Source organism: Canis lupus, chromosome 18 (genome assembly GCF_048164855.1).
Source record: "Canis lupus baileyi chromosome 18, mCanLup2.hap1, whole genome shotgun sequence".
Classification (NCBI taxonomy): domain Eukaryota; kingdom Metazoa; phylum Chordata; class Mammalia; order Carnivora; family Canidae; genus Canis; species Canis lupus.
In genome coordinates, this window is record NC_132855.1 from 37,340,122 (window position 1) to 37,363,611 (window position 23,490).

General features: G+C 38.5%; 1 protein-coding gene across 29 annotated transcripts in view; it reads left to right on the plus strand.

The window, feature by feature from the left end:
* The window catches only part of ICA1 (islet cell autoantigen 1), a 141,792-nt gene that overhangs the window by 99,728 nt on the left and 18,574 nt on the right, over positions 1–23,490 (plus strand). For 26 of the 29 annotated variants that reach the window (XR_012010976.1, XM_072783997.1, XM_072784008.1 and 23 more), the window contains 6 exons: positions 1,110–1,235; positions 2,255–2,353; positions 13,595–13,692; positions 16,309–16,361; positions 19,503–19,565; positions 19,678–19,710. Coding sequence is in view for 26 of the 29 variants with exons in the window: in XM_072783997.1 (XP_072640098.1) it covers positions 1,110–1,235; positions 2,255–2,353; positions 13,595–13,692; positions 16,309–16,361; positions 19,503–19,565; positions 19,678–19,710 (472 nt within the window). In the remaining 3 variants the exon portion in view is untranslated. Of the gene's footprint in view, positions 1–1,109; positions 1,236–2,254; positions 2,354–13,594; positions 13,693–14,199; positions 14,270–16,308; positions 16,362–19,502; positions 19,566–19,677; positions 19,711–23,490 lie in introns of those variants that run through there. The other 3 variants (XR_012010977.1, XR_012010978.1, XM_072784018.1) reach the window with 2 other exon arrangements.

Below are 23,490 nucleotides of genomic sequence, written 5' to 3' on the forward strand. Positions count from 1 at the left end.
AGGTGGCTTAGTGGCTGAGTGTCTGCCTTTGGCTCAAGTCATGATCCTGGGGTCCTGGGATTGAGTCCTGTATCGGGCTCCCCATAGGGACCCTGCTTCTCTCTCTGCCTATGTCTCTGCCTCTCTCTGTGTGTCTCTCATGAATAAATAAAAAGAATCTTTAAAAAACAAACAAACAAACAAACCATTTTTTAAAGATTTATTTTAAAGAGAGAGAGTGAGCACATGTATACATACAAGCATGAATGGAGGGAGGAGCAGATAGAGAGAGGGACAAGCAGGGTGCCCTGAGTGTGGAGCCCAATGGGAGGCTTAATGACCCTGAGATCATGACCTGAGCTGAAAACAAGTCAGAGGCTTAACCAACTGAGCCACTCAGACACCCCTTAAACCTTCGATTTTATTATCAAATAATGTATAGAATTGACATTTCTGAATCTTTTCCTGACTTACTCCATTTTGAACTACTATATGGCTGAGGGATAGAGGGAGAATTGCTTATGTAAATACTCAGTAATAAAAAGTCGAAAGTTTATCAGTTTTTTTGGCTGTGTCACAATTCTCTTATGTGGTATCTTAGGTTGGATCTTGGAACAGAAAAACAACATCAAGGGAAAAGCTAGTCAAATCTGAATAACGTCTGTTGGTTTAGCTAATAGGATTGTGTCAGTGTTGATTTCTTATTTTTCACAAATGTACTGTGTTACGTAAGGTACTAACATTAGAGAAGCTGAGTGAAGAATATACAGGGAGGTCAGCATCAAAGAACTATAGGGAAACAACAACAGGGCGAAGGTTATTCCCTTGCCACCGGGCATGTTTCGAGACTTTTCCCCCTGCGGTCACTTTGTGAATGCTTTGAAAGGAGAGGAATTTTAACTTTTGACTGACAAAAATAGGATCTGCTATAAAATCATAATCATATGCAGTGCTGTGTTGAAGTCCTTTGGAGGTAGAGAATGGATGTCATAGGATATTCTCTCTTGCTTGAAATTTCAAAGGTGTTTTCTTGTATGAGAGAGATAAACCCACTATGGGTCTTCTCTCACTGGCAAATTTTAACTACTTAGGAGTCGGAGTGGCTCAAAGGTTCCCTTTTACTTTCATAGGTACAAACCCAAGTACGCCTTGCCAAAAAAAGCTTTGACAAATTGAAGATGGATGTGTGTCAAAAAGTGGATCTTCTTGGAGCAAGCCGATGCAATCTGTTGTCTCATATGCTAGCAACATACCAGGTAACAAAGTGATGTTGGTTACATTGAACCAAGAACGTTATGAGATTTAGGAGACAGAAGACAGTTTTTGAGCTAAAAATATGGTTTTGGCATTATGAAGTTCTGAATGTCTTGCTCACAATTTACTTTCCACACCTCTCCTTTCTAGTACAGTTTACTCAAACTGAGTATTAGCTATTTCCTGTACTCACATTGTGATCTCTTACTTTCCTGCATTTACTTAGGTGGTTTCACCTGCCTGAGTGCCTTTCCCCTCCATTTGTACCTTTCCATATTCTTCTCTGTTTGATGTACCAGTCTGAGCATCACATCCTTCAGAAAGCCTCCTCTGATTCAGCTTTGTAGCCTGTACTTCCCATGGCATAGTCACTTACTCATCAGATTGCCATGATTCAATGAACTATTAATTTTTGTCTCCTTCTAGCCTCTGAGTTCTTTTAGGATAGTACTCATATCTAACAAGAGTGCTACTAGGCACCAATGGAATGTGGAAGGCCAAATTCTGGGTGTTGTAGAGAATATAAAAATAAGAACAAATTTCCTGTCCTAAAGGAACTTAAAGTTTCAGAAAAAAGTCAGAGATAGTCCACACAGTCTGACTATATTTTCTGTACTTCAAGGAGAAAACTGAGTGTGCTAAGTGAAATAAGTTCTACAAAATCCAGTGAGGGTTTGAAGAAGTGGTGAATCAGTGGCGATATGACAAAAGTAGATTGGTAATGATCCCTAAATTTTGGGATATGGATCCCATGGGACAAGTACAGAGAATAGAGAGGAGTGTCCAAGTGGTAGAGCATTGTTAGCCTTTGCAGGCAGTATTTGGGGTAATGGGGGGCTGGGAGCATTTAGTGTGGCTGAAATAGAGGTATAAAAAGAGGCATAATGGGAAACAAGGTGGCAGAGATGAGTTGGAATCCTATTTTGGAGTACCTCAAAAGCCACAGATGGCACACTTCTCCAGGGCCTGTGGCTAGAACTGGGCATGCAAACATTAACAGCTGTCCTGTCTTTCCTTACAGACCACTCTGCTTCATTTTTGGGAGAAAACTTCTCACACTATGGCAGCCATCCACGAGAGCTTCAAAGGTTACCAACCATATGAATTCACTACACTAAAGGTATGAAAGCTAGAAAGGCTATTAGAAAATCTTCTGAAAAGTAATGTTTTGTTTACATCATAGACAATGTCCATGGCGGCAATCATCATTATTCCAACAGACTCTCAATGTCAAAGAGAGAGCTATGCCCCCTACGATAGTCTTTTACTGCATCAGTATTCAATACAACAATAAGTCACAGAAATACAAAAACACAGCTTGAACCTTGGGGTACATGTTACTGGGAGATGAATTGTGGGGACTGGTCCTGCTCATTTAAATGATTTGTTTGACATTGTTAAAGGGAAGATTGTTCAAGTCTAGTATACTCCATTATTTTTTAATTATTAAATTCAAATATGCTCACTTGAAAAGTTATTTTTCTTTCCTCTCTTACTTCTGACAAATGTCATTTTATTCTGTGAGTACCATCTAATACAGAATTAGATTTTTCATAAGACTACAGGAACATTTTCCAATAGAAAAAGCAACATTTAACTCTGTGATTTCTCAACTCAAAAAATATATATGCAAAGTATTTTGATTCTCAGTATTGCAACCAACTGTACAATCATTTTGGTTGCTGAGGGAGGAGAATGCATGTTGAGAAGGAAGTGATTTGGGTTCCAAAAGGATTTTGAGAATGAAAGTACACTAGGTATTTTGTTGCCAGGTCATACCTTTGAAAGAAAAAAAAAAAAAAAAAAGAAAGAACTGGTTAAAGTTCACCTTGAAATTGCCTTCCTTCTGATTTTTCACGCAATTTGTAAATGACTCACACCTTGCTTGAGAAAACATTAAAAAGCTTTTTTTTTTCTTTTTTGCTTTAAAATTGCTCTTTGATTTTGAGATGTTTATAATGTCACTGCATCTACAAAATACTAAGAAAACTTTAAGACCCTGACCCTTTAAATGAAGATCCCAAAAGGAACCTAGGACAGTTCACTCACCTTGAGATGCACCTACCCTAACTCCAGACAGGACATCTGGCCAGTGAAATTTGTTCTCATAATCTTCCTGTCAGCTGGCCATTTGCTCATGTATTGGCACTTGCTGACATGCTGCATGGTAAACAGATTCAGCATGTGCCCTTTTTTTGCTCTGTCATCTGGACTATATGCACTTGAAGGGAGGGACCTTTTATTTCTTACATATCCTCCTTTGTCCAGCCACATGTTCTGTATCCAGTGAGCCCAAAGCCTTTCTTATTAGCACATCAGCAATGTTATCATTGTTGGTAGGGCTGTATCACTTCCCCATAATTTATTACCACTTTCAGCTCCTTAGGAAGCAGCTATCCTGATCAAGCCAAGTTGATCAAAATCATTACAACTCACACTCTTCACATTTCTTATACAGGCCTAAACAGAATCCCGTCACTTATTCTTTGATAAGGCAGAGAGTTTCAGGTTTTGGAGTGTGTATGTGCATTAGATTTTATTTTATAAGAAATACAATTTCAGTGTTTGTCTTTTAAAAGATAGCTGTATGTAACTCAGATCAGCTAGTTGGAAGATAGAATGATGCCTTCTGCAAAGACAGTTTAAAAGAAGTTCAGGTTGGAGCTAATTGCATATAAAGTACAATATGAAATTGAAGTTGTGCCACAAGCACGGAGGAATCCTTATGTGTACCCCTGGCCTCCTGTGCTGAGGAAAATATGGCTCTTTAATTGTTGCCATGATATTTATCCTGCAGAGAGGATCAAGCTGATTATGTTAGAGGATTTCTGGGCAGAGAATTTAGTGAAAGTTTGATGGCAATGGTTCAAGCAGGACATAATTACAAGTATTTTGGGCACATGACCATCTTTTGCTTTTTGCATCCTCAGAGTCTTCCTTAAATTATGGTATAAGTAACAGTTTATGGTTTAATTGTAATATAAAGTCAGTAGAAATAATATATGTTAAGGTATAGTATAATTATAGTAATATTAAGAATGTTAAATGTCCCATAATCAACCAAATAAACTGGGCTCTTATTACTTTTCTAGAATGTTATTTGTCTAGGCTTTTCAGTGATGTTATATTAAATCCCAAGCTAGTCACTAATTATTTTTTTTATATGGGCTTAAACCTATATAATAGAATCCCGTTATCATACAGCTCATTATTGCATACGCAGAGGCATGTTGTATATCATGAAACATGAAAATGAAAACCACTAATGCCTTATGCATTACCATCAAGTATGAAGATACTACCTGACTTACCAACCTCTTGCACTAATATTTTTTAAACTCTCCTTGTATTTAAAAGATTTTTATTTGATTGAGTCATTTTCAATATATGTCATTTTCTTCTGAATGGCGCTATGTATTGATAATGGATATTTTGAAATTTAAATAAATATTTTCACGATTTATTTGTTCTCTGGATTTACCTAAGCAAATAGCCCCTGAAATGCCTTTTGGGACTCTGGCTGGAAAGAAAACATTGTCTTTGGAGAGGTTTGCCAAGCTCTGTTAATGAAAAGCAACCCATTTGTTTTCTTTGCTGCAGGGTGTATTCTGAGTGTTGGTAATTGTGCCACTGCAGCTGGATTTCCTGACTGTTAGTTTTATGCTTGATGAAGGATGATAATTAATGCGTTAAACACTCGATGCATCCTGTTTGGAGGGAAGAGTCTTTTGCAGAATTACAGGGATATAACTCATGCCCCAGAAGTTTAAGTTTTATTTCTAATGAATCTTTCTCAGAAAATACATGTCATTCTTTCCCAAAATAATTTTATTGTAAAAATGAATTGTCTCCACTTCTTACAATTTGAAAAATACCAAGTGACTATGTTGACATTTTGCAAATATTATGTGGTAATGTTTTAGGTGACAACTATTGCTTTTTTATTCAGGCCTGGTATTGTTCTATTAAAGCTACATTTATTGACATAATCCTTTATCACTTAAATTTTATGATTAATAGATTTTTGTAGCATTTTAGCTTCATGGGAAATTTAGTGTTGAAATTTAATATTACAAAAATAATTGTTTCAATATTACAAATTTTTTTTTATCTAAATGCAACACAGCTCACATTTAAAGTGGAGAGAACCATCTTTTTAAGTGATTTCCAAAAAAAGAAGCTGTGCTCTATCTCATATTTTCAAAGAATAAATATTTATTATTTCATTAAAATAGTATTAAACATAGGTATTGTACATGGGTTATTATTAATATGTTAATTTTATACTGATTCCATCTTATCTGAGAATGTCTTTTCACATGGTAGAAATAGTCATAGAGATAGGAATAGAATATTTCTAGGTATATCTCAGAAGCACTGTCACTTTTTTAGAGAAAGTAATTTAGGCTATGAGTTTAAAGCATTTTTTTTTTTCCTTTTTAGAAAGCTAAATGAGATGCTGTCTGTAGGAAAACAGTGCCCTGTCTTAAATTACCAACCCTCAGATGTGGTCATGTTTACTTCATCCTTCCAGGATGCCGTTTACTTACACATTTCCCCACAGATCCAAAACAGGCTTTAGAGAAAGCAAAACAAAAACAAAAGCAAAAAACCCCTCAGGAGTCAAGTGGCTTTTCTCTGGAAAATCTAAAATTCTGTTTGTATCCGTGGTCTTTTCTCCCCTAACTATTCTGTGGGTTGAATTAGATGTCTTTCTAGAGAAGTGATCACTGGGGGGCCCTTTGACAAGTGGACACACACCCATTGGAAGCTGGATGGGGGGCAGGCATGTTCTACTGTGTTTTTTTTTTTTTAAAGAATCAGAATGCCTATATTTAATAAAAATGGCCAGTAGTAAAATGGATTTCTGTGATGCACCTCATTCCAGTATTTTTAGCAGGAAAGCCAGGCTTTCTACTCTGGATACGTGATAAAGCAAAGTGTGTAAGATCATAAGCCCTAGAGCTAGCCAGACCTGGCTTTAACTTCGGCTCTTTCACTTGCCAGCTGTGTAGTGGTGGTGGTGGCAATAAGGGTGGCGGCCATTGGTGGTGGCACCAGTAGTCCCACCAGTAATAGGGATGGGTTTATCAAGAATTCTAGAGTGGAACCAGAAGACAGCCATTGGCAGTAATCACTACAGAGAGTTTTGTTGAGGTTGCCAGGTTCTGTAGCCTAGTTTAAGTGACTCTCTTATTGTTTTCACCCTAGATGATTAGTTTTACGGTGAGTTTCACAGGCAAGGCTATGACTGGCAGCAGAATAGGTGTCTCACACCCCACCCCGGATAACCTACTCCCTCCCTGACTCCCACAGATGCTCTGGCTGCTCCATTTCCAAACCCGTTCTTCAGCCCTGCAAGGCCCTGGTCCGGTCTCATGTTATTCCCACAGGGATAGGGAAGGGCAGGGCAGGCCTGCAAGCAAGAAAGGCAGGGAGGCTTCCCATCCCGTAGCAGGGCTAATTCTTAAAAAATGCACTTCGGCTTTGCAATTGGCTTTTGCCCTGTGCCAGGATTTTAACTAAGGAAACCCGAATCTGAAAACCTAACTTTGGCCATGTTCAAAAATAACCATTGAAACAGATGTGCCAATGTTCCCTCTTTTCTTTCCTGGGGTCTAGGACTTAGCACTGTTATATGGAACATCGTTCTGGAGACCAAAATGTTTTAGCTTTCACAATTCAAAAAAACATCCTTCTCTAAATTTTGTTTTTCTCAAATTTGTATGCCTAACAGCCTTCTTCCACCCACCTCCACATTTCTCAGTTAATCACTTGAACATTTACCGACAAGCCGCACCGCTCTGTAGTTACTTGCTTTGAAAATAAAGCCATAATAGTTTTTATGAAAATTGGGTAAATATCTCTGCAATGCTATTTTAGTTGCCAGTCCCAACATGGCAATTATTCATGGCAAGCATCCAGAATATCCTTTTAGACTTTCAAGTTTTCTCTCAGTGTCATTACTTTACACAGCATTTTAGAAGAATGATTTTCCCCCAAGCTGTTCCAGGCCAGATCATTGCAAAAACTAAGATGCATCCAAGTCCATGGGAGAGGTGGAGATGAGGGGCTGATCATGGCCACCACTAAAGTCTGAGGTGGACCAGCCAGAGTGTGGGCGATCATCCGTTTGTCCATCCCTTGTGATCACTGACATTTGTTCTTCCAGGCAGCTGGTAGCTCAGGCTCTCCTCATAATGGTAAGGTTCCTCTCCATCCTCTGCTTCTCATTCCTTTACTTTTCCTCAAGGGGAAAGGGAAAATATTATCATTGCATAGGCAGTTACTTATTGCCAGAAACTTTGCTAAACGTGAGGTGAAGTAACGTCTCAGAGAATTTGTCATTGTATGCGTGACTCTAATGTGCCAAGGCTGGATATCGTAATTAATAGTACTGTTAGTTTCGGCACTAACATATAGAAAGTGCATATATTTTTATCCTCAAGTAACCTTGAGAAGTTGGGTCTACTTGTTTTTTCTTCCCCCCATGTTTCAAATGAAGAAACTGAAGTTTAGAAAGATCTAGTCATCTGCCCAAGGCCACATGCCCAGTATGTGATAGCTCTGGGAACATGGATGCTCACGCCTTTCCCATTCTACCCTGTGTCATTTCTTCCAGGTGGGACTTTGGGCTGTGAGGCAAGGGGGACAGGAGAAGGTAACCTGTGAATTAAAAGTAGTACTTTGAAATGTTTGCACATAGTTGAAAAACATCATCTGTATAAGTCAGATACCTAGGAACCTAGTTCCCTTCTTTTAGAATTTGGAATGAAGTCTTCTTGATCTCCTTTGGCACTTCATGTGAAGGAGTTAAGTAAATGTTCTTGGCTCAGCTATTCAATAGTATTTCTTGACCTGTTGTAGAATTTTGAAGACCTGAATTCAAATATTGCTTCTATTTTTTCATGGTTGAATGGCCTTAAGCAAGTTATTTCACCTGAGTCTCTCTTTCTGTATCAAAAAACCAGGAAGACAGTGTTTATCTGGGTTTTGTGAGATGTGTAAAACATGGAGTGCAGTATCTAACACAAGGTGAGCCCTTAAGGCATCTAATTCCTTTTTAGACTTTTAAAAATTATTGATAAGAAAGCACATTTTGATTGCTCACTATGAACTTGATACTGTGCAGAAGCATTTTCTCCATTAATCCTCAGTATTCCAAAGAAGGTATACTTGTCATTAACTAACTCCACTGTTGTGATGAGTGCGCAGAAGCCCCCAAGGGGTGAAGACCCTTTTCCATGTCACAGCACTACTTGATCTATTTTCGTACTGCATCTGTTTCCAGGACCCTGTGATGCCTTCCTGGTGACAATTTCCCATCATATTTTAAAGAACAAGATTACATATCTTATTTATGATTGTGTTTATTTTTCTCTAATCTTATTAGCTTTTTGTTCTACAGTACAATTCAAGAGTACCTTCTGATCCTAGATTAACAGTGCTCCTTATATAGTATCTTTATAGATTTATAACTGCATGGGTGGGGAGGCCATGTGTGCTAAAAGTCCATGAATTGTGTGTCTCATACACATCATGACAGCCTCTGCTTTTTATTCCTCATGTGCTACCAATTATATAAACACAAACATACACACCCAACTGAGTTCACCATCTTTTAAACATGCCTCACTATTTTCAGCATTTCTATTTCCTTTTATAGATAACCATTTGGCACCTTCATATACATACAGTATAATTAATGGAAAGTAGCCTAAGAAAATTAGATGTCGTAATTAAAGATTAGAAAAAAAGGTTACTCAATTGTCAAGGCTAAACTTAAACTTAGGTCATTATATTAGTGTTGGCTGCTAGCCTTTTGTCTGTGAAATTTGTTTTGCTGAGTAGTTTTGCTTTCATTCAGATGAATGTTGCTGTTGCTTTTATTTTCCTAATACAGGAAGTAGTAACTCCCATTATTATATTAAGCTGTTTCCTTTCTAAGACACTTTTGCAAGCTCAGTCTGCGCATTTCCTCTGTCACGCTGATCTTATATATTGTGTGTGTGCTTCCTGAAACCATTTAAGCATTGATGGAAACTATTAGCATGTCAGTGCAGCCTTAAACAGAGAAAGGTTACTTAGTCTAAAAACATTCTTTCCTCTGAACAAAACCTTTCAGTCTTATATGATTCTGTATTGCTGCTAATACATAGTGATTTTCATAAGCAATTTTAATGAGGGACCTAGTGGGGTTGGAGTTTAGAAACAGAATGGTTTGACGTTTCATTTCTGGACATGGATGTGAATGTGGCTTCCATCATCTGATGGCTGCCTCATCTGTGCAGTCAGCCAGGCCTCTTAGATTCATGTTGCCTGAGCAGGTGTTCATGTCACACAGAAAATGCTGTCACCCCTGACTTTTACAGATTCTATAGGGTTAATTGTTTTCAGCTGAGTTATGGACTTTAAAATACTATAAAGAATTCACCTCCACCATGGTCCCGACTTGGACCTTTTTATCAAATTTTGGAGAAAGCAGTGATTCACTATGTAGAATATCCTGTATCTGCCAGTCACACCCAGGAGTCTAATATTGAGAGAGGCAAAGGGCCATGATTCATCCTCTGTGAGGTTTCAAAGTTCCTCTAAGTTTCTTTATTATCTACATTGTTTACCATCTTTGTAAAGGAACAATTTCCATATGTGTTTGAATTTTTTTCCCCTTTCTGTATAGAGGAGTATTTAGCTTAGTTTGATCTAAAACTCTTCCTTGCTTCAAAAGATTCCACTTGAAATTTCCTAAAATTGACTGTGGTGATGGTTGCACAACTCTTTACTATACTAAAAACCATTGAATTGTATACTTTAGATGGGGGAATTCTATGGTACAAGAATTATATCTCAACAAAGCTGATGGTAGATTCTCCACACAAGGTTCCCCTTAATTTGAAATTCTAACATTTAATAAATAAGCCCAGGTACTCAGTATTAATTTTGCTTGTGTTTTTATAAACCTTTTCCTATTACTCCCCTGAGCCTTTGAATTTCCTAGCTAAAGAGCTCTAATTTTTACAGTTTAACCTTAGGTACATTAATTTATCAGCCAGCAAGTACATATTTAGCACCTTTTTTGAATGGCAACATCCAAAGGAAAAGAGGAGCAATTGTAACAGGAATTATTAATAATAAAGTAGCAATTGGAACTGTAGCCATTCTGTTGGTGAAGCACAATAGTGACTTAACTGTGACAGGGAGCCAACAATTGAGTCTCTGCTAATGGCCCAACAGGGAAGGGGTTGAAAAGAAGGAAGGAGTGGTTTACATTACAAAGGGATTGTCTGTGAGCTGCTCCAGTGTGGTTATGAGGGGAGGTCGGGCTGGAGACAGAAGGGATGATAACCATGGAGCTGTCAAGGGCATCTCAGGGGCTTAGGCAAGCGCTGTGGCAGCTAGACACAGCCGGCTGAGACCAGACATGTCTTGCCCCTGCCTAGTGCTGATTGAGAAAAAGGAAATACAATGAGAAGATAATTGAGCAAACCAGGAGGCCTGAACAAGTGTCACAGAATTGAAAAGTGCCTCTTGGAGCCATCAGAACCTTGGCTGAAAATACTCCTCCTGGCTTCACTTTGGCCAGGGTTGGACCACTCTTTGGGGAATAAAGCTGCTGGAAGGGTTTTGGGGTGTGGGGGTATTGGTAATGTGTGTGTGTATGTGTGTATGAATAAAATGCTGTGATTGGCAGATCTATTGAAAAGAATAAGTCCTTGACATCTGTTAAACTTCTCCTTGTGATTGCACATTTCCAAAATAAACGCTCTCTCTCTCTCTCTGGGATATGTGATTTTTAAAAAGAACACCTAGACTACAGTCCATATTCCAGTTGCCTTATTTGTTCCAGTACTGCCCTTTATCACTTTTCGCCCTCCAGCTTATAATCATGGATCCCAGTTAGTTGTCATGCATTGGAGAGATATAAAGGGCAGAAGAATATGTTGAAGCCAGTGGGGCACAGTGTTAAAATATTGATGAATGTGGGTAAAGGAATGTTCTCCTGTGTGACCCTTATTGACCTCTGTATCTTGATCTCTTAAAACTTGTGCTCTTGCCCACTACAGTACAATCCCAGTGGATTCATTTTATTCCTCGAACAAACCAAGCTATGCCTTCCTTTAGGCCTTCCTTTGTCCTCAGGCCTCCACGTCTCCCTGAGCTGTACATGGATGGTTCCTGCATGTCATCTGATTCACAGCTGAAATGTCACTTCCCAGAGAAAACGTTCTTGGTAACTGAAGTAGTGACCCAATCACCCAATCACTTTGTATCCCCCAGGTTAATGCCCTGCCTGGATCCATCACTAACTGGTAATTTTGTCTTGTTCACCATTGTGTCCCCAGCACCCAAAGCAACACCTGGCTCTTGGTAAATGCTCTAAAATTGTTAACTGAGTGTACTGGTCTAAATGTCCAGAAATACTCATTACAAATGATGGCAATGCCTTAGGGATATCCTTTATGCAAGTAAATGCTTCAGAACTCCAATCATAGCACATATATTCAATGAGAAAACCTTGGCCTTATGTTAGAAAAGTGGTGAATGACTGTATATTTAATTTTAATTTGATATTGAATGTTTATGATATATAACATCTTTTTATATTCTCTAATGAATGTTTTTGATTATGAAATACCTATACATATTAAATTGCTTAAGAAGACATCAATCTGCAATGATTCCAATTATATATAAGTAGTATGAATATGAAAAAACAAAGGAAATATATACAAATAAATAAGTAATTGGGGGAAATCTAATTATGAATAGTTTTTCCTTTTTAATTATCTAAGCATTCTACATGTGGTTCTATTATTTTTCTAATATAAAAAATATTTTTTAAGCAAAACATAGTGTAGAATAGATATAATCAACTATGAGTAAGACTGTAAATGCACTTTGAAGATGGAAGAACTTTCTTGAATTTGGTGTGCTTTGTGAATGAAGCTTTAAGGAAAATAGCAGTAATTGATCTGGGCTTTGCAAAGATTGGTCAGACTTTTGAGGGTGGACAAATAGAGCTTTTTTGGGTAAAGAAGTAGAATGAACAAAGATAGAAAGGGAGCAGTTAGCCCACAGAAGGCGATGAGGAGACAGGCCTAAGTGAATGGAAAGCTCCCATTTGGAAGCCGGTGGGAAGCAATCTGAGAAAGATAGGATCACATTTTAGAAAATCTTTAAAATCAGGCAGGTTTAGACTAGAAGTGGAAAGAAATAAGGAATTACTATGAGTTCTTGAGAAAAATGGTAACATGATTGCCTGGGTGTTATAGGGAGATTATTCTGTATAGGAAGTGAGACAGAGCTGGCAGGTAGGAGCATAATACTAGTGTCCACCAGGCATCCAGAGCAGGCACCCACCATCCTTCACAGCTCTGCTTTGCGGAGAGTGTCTCTAAACCATCTCTGTTCAGCTTGCAGCTAAACATCAATTTATCAGAGTTGGTGTAGGAAACATGCTTGCCACCTTCTGTGTGTGTGGGTGATGGGAAGGGGAGGGAGGACGAGACAGGAAGGCCCAAAGGACAGATTTTAAAGGTTCTAAGATTATAAGCAGGATAAGTATCTTGAGATGTTTGTTGTGTAATTTGTAGGTTTGTGGTTTAATTAGGACCAGAAGTAGAGATCTTTTTTTTATAACTCATTATTCAATTATTATGGAAATATTTGCCTTTTCAGGCTTTGTCACTGGTGTACAGTTTCTAGGCATTGTACCTAAAAAGTCTTTCCTTAAATATTTAATAAAATTTGAGAATAATAATTCCAAGAAATTATGTTCTGTAAAAAGATTCCCACTCATTTTTAATCTACAAAGATTTGAATGCACCTGCTCTGTCCATTTGTGGGAGTTAACTTGTCAGAGTATGTTAAATTACTATTTTGTGGGGGTTTTTTTCCTCTTAAAAAAAAAGGTTTTGTTTTCTCTTATTTTTCAGAAGCTGTTTTTAGATCATAAAATCGCAAACAAAATTAAAAATAAAATGAAATTGTCTCATCTTTAGGGGAGAAAAGCTTCTACTCTGTCAGTGTGTGGGCTGCAAGCAGAACAGAATGTTTATCTTTGCTGCATGTTAAAGATGGAAAATAAAGTTAGCAATAGCCAAAAGGCCTTCTTTTGAATAACTTATCACGAGGGGGAAAGCATAAATCTAGTGGCAAAAGAACTCTCCTTTATAGGCTAGTATTTCTCAGATGGGTCTGAGAACATATAAAATTTCATTTCTGTCTACTTGATAGGTTCAAGGTAACCTCCCTAAACCTGGAATTCAAGATTTGGTTTCTGGACCAGAGGCAGCTGAGTTTTTTTATTGATCTTTTTCTGTTTCTTTTTCTTTTTCCCCTTTTCATTATCATGATCAAGAGCTTACAAGACCCTATGAAAAAACTGATTGAGAAAGAAGAAAGGAAGAAGATCACCCAGCAGGAAAGTGCAGAGGCCACCATGGAGGAGCCGAGTCAGTAAGTCATGGCTAATTCTCTTGGCAAAAATCTTTATTTCCACAGGCAAGGGCAGCACAGACCTCACTGACCAAGTCTGTGGGAGTCTCAAACACAGGACAGTTACTGTACTACCTCACTTCTCTGAGTCGATGTATTAAAAGTAAAGCCAAGTTTGCCTGCATATATTCCTGCTAGGCCAGGACTCATCCTAATAAGAGACCCATTTCTGGGTCTTAGAAGGAGCAACTTGTGAAGAGTTGACTGAGATAAGAAAAGGCACATGTCTCTACTGCTCATTGGCTCTCTGTCTGGTGGCCTCAGCCCCAAAATTCTGCTCTCTTGGGCTGGACTCAATCTGGTCCTTTTGTTACCATCATTTACCAAACCCTGTCCCAGATAGGAAAACCCCTGGCTTTTCTCTCATAGAAGGAGATAACCTATAAAATTGCCTCATAAGAGACATGATAGTACTAAGGTGTTATACAAAAAATGTTGGGTTCTGACATTTTGTTTCCTGCTATTCAGACCTTCTGTTTGTTTCCTCTGTGAAGCAGAGGGCAGCTTTGAGTGCAGGAAGTGACTGCTCCATCTCGATTTCTTGCCACTTTATAAGAAGGTGCCTCCAGTCATTTTACATACTGAGACTAATTTTTCAACATATGTGGTGCATGATGTGTCTTAATCTCATTCAGCAAGGAGGTTTCAGTGTGAATCTATATCCTTTCCTACTGAGATATCAAGGCTTGCAGGAACAGGGTTAGTCTTGAACTTGACCTTACCTCCCTTTGGGATTCTTTGTGTACACATAAAAATTTAGATGATGATTGTGTGGTAAAACCAGTTTATATTTTTACTGTGTTTATAAAGTTTCCCAAGGAAATATTTGCTGCCAGCACTAGCCTTTTTCATTAATAAATGAATTAATTTATATTTAATTTATTTTTTAGTGGTGGGAGGGGTGGAGAGGGAGAGGGAGAGAATCTCAAGCAGACTCCCCACTGATCATGGAGACCAATGTGGGCTCAGTCTCACAACCCTGAGATCATGACCTAAGCTGAAATCATGAGTCAGATACTTAACTGATTGAGCCACCCAGGCACCCCAAGCCTTTTTCATTTTAAAGCAAATACTAGAAAATTCCTTTCTAGGAACAAAGACAAGTTTTCACTTGTCTTCACTTTGGCAACAACTGTAGAATAGGATCTGAATGTAGTACAACTGATTGTTTTAGGGGGAAGCAGTATAACCTATTCCTGGTAATAAAAGTAATGCTTTTAGTACTCTATAGTGAACTCCTACTATGTACTAAGTGCAATGTTAGGTGCTTTATTATATGTTATCTCTACTCATTTTCACAACAACCTTTCATGTAATCGATGCCAGCGTTTCCTCATTGTTTTTTTTTTTTCTAATACTTTATTGATTTATTTGAGAGAGAGTGTGAGAGAGCGAGCACAAGGAGGGGAGGGGCAGAGAGAGAGGAACAAGCAGATTCCCCACTGAGCAGGGAACCTGACTCAGGGCTCGATCCCAGGACCATGAGATCATGACCAGAGCCAATGGCAGACGCTGAACCAACTGAGCCACCAGGTGCCTCTCCTCATTGTTTAAATGATGGCAGTAAGGCTCAAAAGAAGTTAAGGGACTGCCCACAGCCCCTGGTGTTGTAAGAGGCAGGACCTAAAATGAGTTCTACAATCTAAATAAAGTATTAGCCTTTACTCAGAAAGAAACCACCTGAGATTGTCTTGATTAGTTTTCCTTAATTTCAGATTTCTCCAGTATTTTAGTACTTCATTTTTAAAGGCTCAAAAAGTATAATCCAGTAACTATTTTAAATGCAAAATGGAAATTTAGCAAGAATCTTTTCAAAAATAGAGGTAAAGATGCTTTTGAGGGAGGTTCAGAGGTACCAGCTGCATCTCAGGGTGGTGACCTATCTCTGCCATAATCTTAAACATGTGTGGTGAAAGTTCAGTAGGCAATAGTCTTCTGGATTTGAGACTGATCCTGCTTTTCAGCCTTAGGTAATTTAGCTAACCTCCTGGGGTATCCTTTCCTATTGTAGCAGGAATCAGAATAAACACCTGCTTGCCCAACAGTTTTTTAACTACATGTTTAAAAGTAATAACTGGGGAACCCTGGGTGGCGCAGCGGTTTAGCGCCTGCCTTTGGCCCAGGGCGCGATCCTGGAGACCCGGGATCGAATCCCACGTCAGGCTCCCGGTGCATGGAGCCTGCTTCTCCCTCTGCCTGTGTCTCTGCCTCTCTCTCTCTCTGTGTGACTATCATAAATAAATAAAAATTTAAAAAAATAAATAAAAAATAAAAGTAATAACTGTAAAGTATCTATCCTAATTATACCTAATTGTCCACCTAGATATTTACAGAATATATGACTTATGATGAAACCAAATTCAGCTGTTAAGATGCTACTGACCAGCCTTAACACAAGAAAAAGCCAGCAGATATGTTTCTTCGTAAAAAAAAATGAGTAGTGTGTAAATGGCTATATGTTCATATGTGCATCACACATCTGTATAAGTACAGTAACACTGTACAGAAAATCTGGCTGTACATAAATATAAAATTTTCAGAACTAGGTTAATAAACTTTTTTCTTTTTAATTTTAAGGTTAATTTCATTAGAGGATGAAAACCAGCACAAGGAATCTTCTAGTTTTAAGAGTAAGTTTTGATTTTTATTTAGAATTGCTTCTGAAGTACTGCTCAGCAACCAATTCATTTTCTTTTTTGGCAGACTCCTCCTAGACCTTTTTTCTTTTCCAATTGAGAAAATTCTATATTAATTTGCTCCTTAGCATTTCAGTTTTAAATTTTCACTGTTGCCGACCATATAGCATTATTGGGAGAGGTTTTATATTGTGAACCAGAAAATAGCACCATTAGTCACTTCAGCAGCAGCCTGTCAGAGGAGCATCCAAAATGGAGAATTAACAGAGAGCTATTTCTTTTACAACAGATGATAACATTTCTGCTATTGCCATTACTAGTTCTAACTGCCATTTGGGCTGTAAAGATAGCTTTAATAAGATTACATGATCAGATTAGGTGAATTGGTTTTCACTGTGTTGTGGGGTGGGCGTTGGTCTTTGTTGGGAACAGATGGAGAGAGCAGAGCTCAGGCATGGCTCTTCCAGGTGATTCCTGGGTCTGCTCTGGTAATGAGTAACACCAGCTCCCTTGGGTGTACAGACCCTCAGATGGTTGGAAAAGTGATCAGAGCATTAGTAGATGATGCAATTCGCTGTGAAAGGTTTGTCAGCTATTCTGGTCTCCTGCCATTACTGCCAGTTCTTTCAGTGGTTCTTCTCGTAATGGAGTGGAGAGTACAGTAAAATGTGGTGGGACTAAGGTGATGTAATCCTGAGCTTTTCACTAGGACTTAAATCCTCAGGGATGCAAGGGAAAGCTTTACAGGTGATTTGGAGAGAACTGAAATTACCCCAACCCTCTGTTCCAGCCTGGATCTCTGTGGGGGGCATATCTGCCTCTACCTCACTCTGCCTTTTGTTATGGCAGCCGTTCCAGGATATAGGAGGAGGCCAAGCAGACCCTGGGACTTCCTTTCCCTTTGGCTCTTTTCTTCCACCTTGTGCCTTCCTTCTGTATTTCCTCCTATCTTTCCAACCATTTGCTTCACCTGTTTTATTCTCCTTCCACTTTACTGCTCTATTTGCTTTTCTCTCATCTGCCTTTCAAAAGAAAACAAAAACCTCTCACCTATCTGTCTCTCTGACTTGGCTTCATGTTATCCTTTCACGCATGTATACCTTCATTTACATATTTATTCATTTATTCAACAGATATTTATTTTAAAACTTTATTTTAGAGAGAGAGTACACATGAGCAGGGGGGAGGGGCAAGTGGAGCTAGAGAATCTCAGGCAGAGTCTGTGCTGACCACAGAGCCAATGTGGAACTCAGTGTCACAGCCCCGAGATCATGACCTGAGTAAAAACCAAAAGTCAGACACCTATCCAACCTAGCCACCCAGGCATGCCTATTCAACAGATATTTATTGAGTGCTGCCTGTGTGGCAGGCACAGCACTAGGCTCTGGGCACACAGTAATACACCAGACATATTGAGACCCTTCCCATGATGGGGCTCACAGTCAAAAGGGGAATCAGGTGGTAATCTAATAATTTGCACATGTAATTGGGCAACTCCAACTTTGGTAAGAGCTGCAACAGTTCTGGGCATGTACAATAGGGATAGCTCACCTGTTTAAGGGGATCACAGACCTAGCTAAGTCATGTGCTGTTGCAAGAGGTATCAAAGTAAAAGAAACAGCCTGAGCAAAGACTATAAGCCATGGAGGACCAGGAGAAGGTCAGAAGTTCTAGATTATGAGAATGTTCTAGAGTATGAGAGAGGGAGCAAGTGGCAGAAGAAGACAGAGAAGCAGGCAGCCTGATGTTGGTGGCCACATAAGAGCTCTCTGAGGGTGTTGCTCCACACCTCCAGCCTTAGTATCTTTGGGGTGTCGACAGCATGAATTATGTTGTGGGAATCTAGAAATATTATAGTTCTGAGGGAAAATATAAATTCTAGTTTATTATACTTGTTTTCAAGTTACATATCAATAGAAGTCATGTATTTATACAATATAATACAGAAGAATCCAGTTTTCTTTCTTTATGTGGTGTGTTCACCTCTTTGTGGTATTTGCATAATATTTTGAGATTATAAATGTTGATCACCTTGTATTATATATACGTAAAATAGAATCTACCATAATGAAGTATCATCTGTCTTTTCTTTTGTGACCTGCAGAAAGTCTAATGTACACAAGAGCAAACCCAAGGGTTTTTGTTTTGTTTTTATTTGAGAGTGAGATAGAAAGAGAGCACAAGCATGAGCAAAGGAAGGGTCTGAGGGAGAGGGAGAAGCAGGCTCCATGCTGGACAGAGAGCCTAACACAGGGATAGATCCTAGGACCCCAAGATCATGACCTAAGTCAAAGACAGGTGCTTAACCGACCCAGGTGTCCTGAGCAAACCAAGTTTTAAGGCTGTTGTATTGTGTTGTATACACACATATACACAGACACACACTTTGTTATTTAGAGCAGTTTTTAGTTTACAGAAAATTGGGCAGAGTACAAAGATTTCCATATACCTACCCCCTGTCCCCACATATGCATTATCAGCATCCCCTACCAGGGTAGTACGTTTGTTATAGTCAATGAACCAATACTGACTGACACATCATTATCACTCATGGTTTACATTAGGGTTCACTCTTGGTGTTGTACATTTTATAGGTTTTGATAAATGTATAAAGACATGCATTTACCTTTAGAGTATTATATAGAATAGCTTCACTGTCCAACTCCCCTGTGACTACTCCTTGTTCATCTTTTCCATCCCCCAAACACTTGGCAACGGCTAATCTTTTTCCAATTTCCATAGTTTTGCCTTTTCCAAAATTCTGTATAGTGGGAATTATGTTGCATGTAGCATTTACAGACTGACTTCTTTCACTTGGTGATTTGCCTTTTTTATTTTAGCCAGGCCCCAAATGGCTAAGGTTCATAGTACCATCAATAGTCAATCACTTAAGCCACATGTTTGTGCTTGAAAAGAGAATTTTAAGGTCACTGTCTCATGGTTTACTACCAAACAAAGCCAAGATTTGAGGTGTTAACTTAGAATTCATTGAGAGCCAACAGCTTGAGGAGAATGTAATCTCAGGGCCCCTGCTTCTGCATGATGAACTATGTGTTTACCTTACGCTGCAATAGAATCTGAACACATGCACCATTCTGAATTTGTGATAACCAAATGCATGTATTATTTTTACAGCTGAAGATGGAAAAAGCGTTTTATCTGCCTTAGACAAAAGCTCTACACATAATGCATGCTCAGGTAATCTAGATTAAGGAAAATGACTTAATTTTTAATAAATTTGACAAACTCCTTACACAGTGAAACTGACTCATAATTTTGTTTTCTTTTCCCTCCTCAAATGGACCTATAGATGAACTATTAGACATGAAACCTGAGGAAGGTGGTAAGATTTATACATTTCTTTGGGGTTATAATTTAATTTTTAAATCTGTTTTTATGTGCAGGAAGATACAATGTTTATCTTTTGAATAGCTTTGCATTCTCAAGCTTTGCATTCCCAATAGGTGACTGTCATTTGTCTTTATAAATTACTTTAAATATGCCCAAGCACAAATTAGTATATATGGAATTGTCATCCTTAATTTAATTACATAATGGTCAAACTTACACTAAAGCTAAAAGTTATTACATCAAAAGTGATATGCTATAGTAGAAAAAAACATGGCTTTCAGAAACAGACCTGGACTTGAGTATCAGTTCTATAAACTCTGTATGGCCTTAGGTAATTTGCTTAATGCTTGAATTCCTTCAGCTTCAGTGGTTCTAATTTGTAAAATGGAACTAACTGCAGCAGTCTTGCTGGGTTGTTGTCAGAATCGGAGACCATGTATATAGAGGGTCTCTCATGCCCTCTCTCTCAGATGGGAAGTAGTTGAAAAAGTGACACTAGAAATGTTGTCCTAGTGGTAGACTGTGCTGCATCTCCAGTGAACCTCGGTTAAACAGAAGAAGAGTTTGCGTGGGTAGGCCCCCACCCAAGTTCAACAGAAATCATTTCATAAATAATCCCCCACGAGAGAATCCAGGGGCATGGAGCGGGATGAGACAGGTATAGTCTTAAGTGAACCCAGGAAATGGAATGTGTTCAGCCTGGTAGAGCCCTTGGTTTCCATCCTACCACGGGTTTGCTTCTGATGATTTATCATAAATCCAAAGTACCCCTGAGATTCTGAGACAAACTCTAGGGCACCCTTTGTCCTAGATGGCTGGCACACTGTCCACCCTGGTTTTACAGGTTTCTCACAGGACTGGATGGAAATGGAGCAAGATCATCCTGAAGGCTCCAGTTAACTAGGGTAGACAATTTTCTCTACTCAGTTTGATCCCCAGAGTGTGAGAGGAAGAAATTCTGGGAAACAGAAAGCATTGGTTAAAGTTTATTTTCAAAATTGGAAAGGGAATAGAACTGCTGCATTAGGTTTCGAGGGCTTAGGAGTATAAACTTGAAGAAAGAAACCTGATTTCCTTACAAATTTCTTATTCCAGGCAATACACTGTGCAATATCTCATGAATATCCCTGTGTCTTTTTATCAGAATGGCTACTTATTTGTAAATATTGAAATCACATCAGGTTACAAAAGTAAAAAGCAAAGAGTTAAAACAGACAGCCACTACATGGCCTCCATTTTCATAAAAAGTTTCCACTTTGGCATAAGGATAGATTACTTTGATGAAATAAAAGATTTTTCTTACACATTTTTTTTTTGGAGGGGGAAATATTTCAGTCTTGCAGAGGTGGGCTACAGACAATAATATAACATGCAGTAGGGGCCCACAACCTAGTTTTAGCAAATCTTCACACTTAACAGTTTCTTTATACATATGTTTCAGCTTGTTTTGATAGAAAGATTGTTATTTCTCCTGTTGCCCACCTCTTGTTTATGTAATTTGTTCTTTGCTTTTATTATCTCCTATTTAATTTCATTATTTTAATAAACATAATTTTTGAATAGATATATTCACATTGGTACATGATAATGATAATACAAATGTAGGCAGCAGAAAACTCTGACTCCCATTTCTGCTCCCCACTCCTCTCTATTCCAATATTCCCATCCCCATTCTATCCTCTTGGCATTTATTTACATACACACAAATATGAGTCTATATTCTTATGTTTTCCTTTTCTTACCAAAAAAGGGTTCTCGCTTTTGGATTTTGACTTTTTCAACTTGGGTAGTAATATAGTACAACAAAAACTAACCCAGTAACCATGCATTTCTTTGCAGAATTAAATCAGAAACGCTACTGTCTGTGATACAGGCTTGCTTTCATAAGCTTCCTCCATAACATGTGCCATGGATACACTGGAATAAGATTGATATCTTTCCACTTATTGAAAACAACTTGTGTATCTCCTTGGTTTATAGTTAACAGTCCTTGTTTCGTGGAATAGAGGTTCATACCCTTTTCTTGAGCACTCACGTAATTATAACAATAGAGAGGTGAATGTATTCTCCAAAATGTGGACTTGTTTTCAGGCAGAACAGTTGATTTACACATTGTCTCAGTTAAATGCCATGTCACCTAATCTCTCCTTTCCCTTTATCACTGTCAACCCATAAAGCCCTTCTTGAGACACAAGCCATACTTTGTCCCTATCTGACTCTTCTGCATTGGCAACCCCTAGGGCAGAATCAGCTTAAAGATTAACATGACCAGAAGTATAGAAATACTCTGTCGGTGCTCAGAACTTGTGGTGACTGAAGAAAAGAGCACACGATAATTAGTTGACTTCAAAATGTGTACCCTTCAGAAAACTGCCAGCAGGCCCAAATCCTGAATTAAATTGCTGATTATAATAGGCAAGACATTAAACAATCAAGAAATAAAAAGAGCTTAATCCAGGGATGGCTGCCTTTATAAGACTTGGGAGCTATAAGCTCTAGCACCCTGCTGCTTGGGGGCCAGTTCACTCCCAGTGGGAATTCTGTTAGACAAGTAATGGCCAAGCTGTGGCACCATGTTATCAAAAAGCAGATTGCTTGTGACAATAACAAGGAGGTAATTCTCCAGGAACCATGGCCCAGAAAATCACTCTGATTCAGTGTCATAATGAAATGTATTTTCTCCTACTAAATAGATAATATAAATAGAAAACCAATACAATATTTGGCCAGTTTATAAAAATTTTTAAGTAAAAAAGAAACTGAGTGACATTTTACAATAACTTGAAAGTGGCCCTGAAGTCACCTTGTGACCCCATGTGATAATCCCAACCTCAATTTATGAGTTAGGTGTAACATGTAGAAGTTTTTGTGTTCTTCAAAGTTGGGCTGAGAAAAATATCTAGCAGATAGGTAATTGAACAAAGTTAGATGAATTTAGCCCACCTAAATCTGATTACTTGGATTTATCCAAAACATCCTTCTCTAGGACAAGATTAACTGAAGTTTTTAAGAATTTTAATTGTACACATTACAGTTAAAATATTTTGGCTTCTGTCATTTCCTTGGTTACTACTTTCAGACTTGTGATTCTAAATTCTGGCCAACTGTCAGAACAACACAGAAGCTCATTCAGTAGCTCACTTAGGTCTGGGTGCAGTCTCTAGCCCTTAGCAATAACACAGGTTTATGTCCCCAGGCCTGGTTTCTCCCAAGATGTTCAGAACTATCTTTTCCTGTTCTCCATAGAGAGCTAACTAGGGATCTGATTTGCTTCCTCACATGAAGTGTGGCAAAAACAAGCTCATAATCTTTTCTCATCAACTTTCCCTTTGCCCTGTCTCCCTCAGCATCCTAGGATGAAATGCTGGCTTTGGCCCTTTCATAAAATAATGGTGCACTTTTAAAACCAAACACTCCACTGTTCTTACTGGATCACCATGTAGTCGGTAGCGTTCTGTAGAGATTTACTCCTGCCTCAGATGTCAAGTCTTTCAGTTAGATCACATATTAGGATCTAATGCTAAAATGGAAGACCAGAGCTGGGGATCATCAAGAAATATTTTTTGAATGCCTACTCAAGGTCTAGCACTGTTGGGGTTTTTGTTTTCTTTTTTGGGGTGTGTTTGTGTGTGTGTGTGTGTGTGTGTGTGTGTGTGTGTATGTGTATATCCCAGAGAGTGGGTGGAGATGGATTTTCCCCCATCTGTTATTATTATTAGCTGTCTTTTTTCACTAAAAGGGAGTTTTCAGAAGTAGTATTCTTGGATTCCAA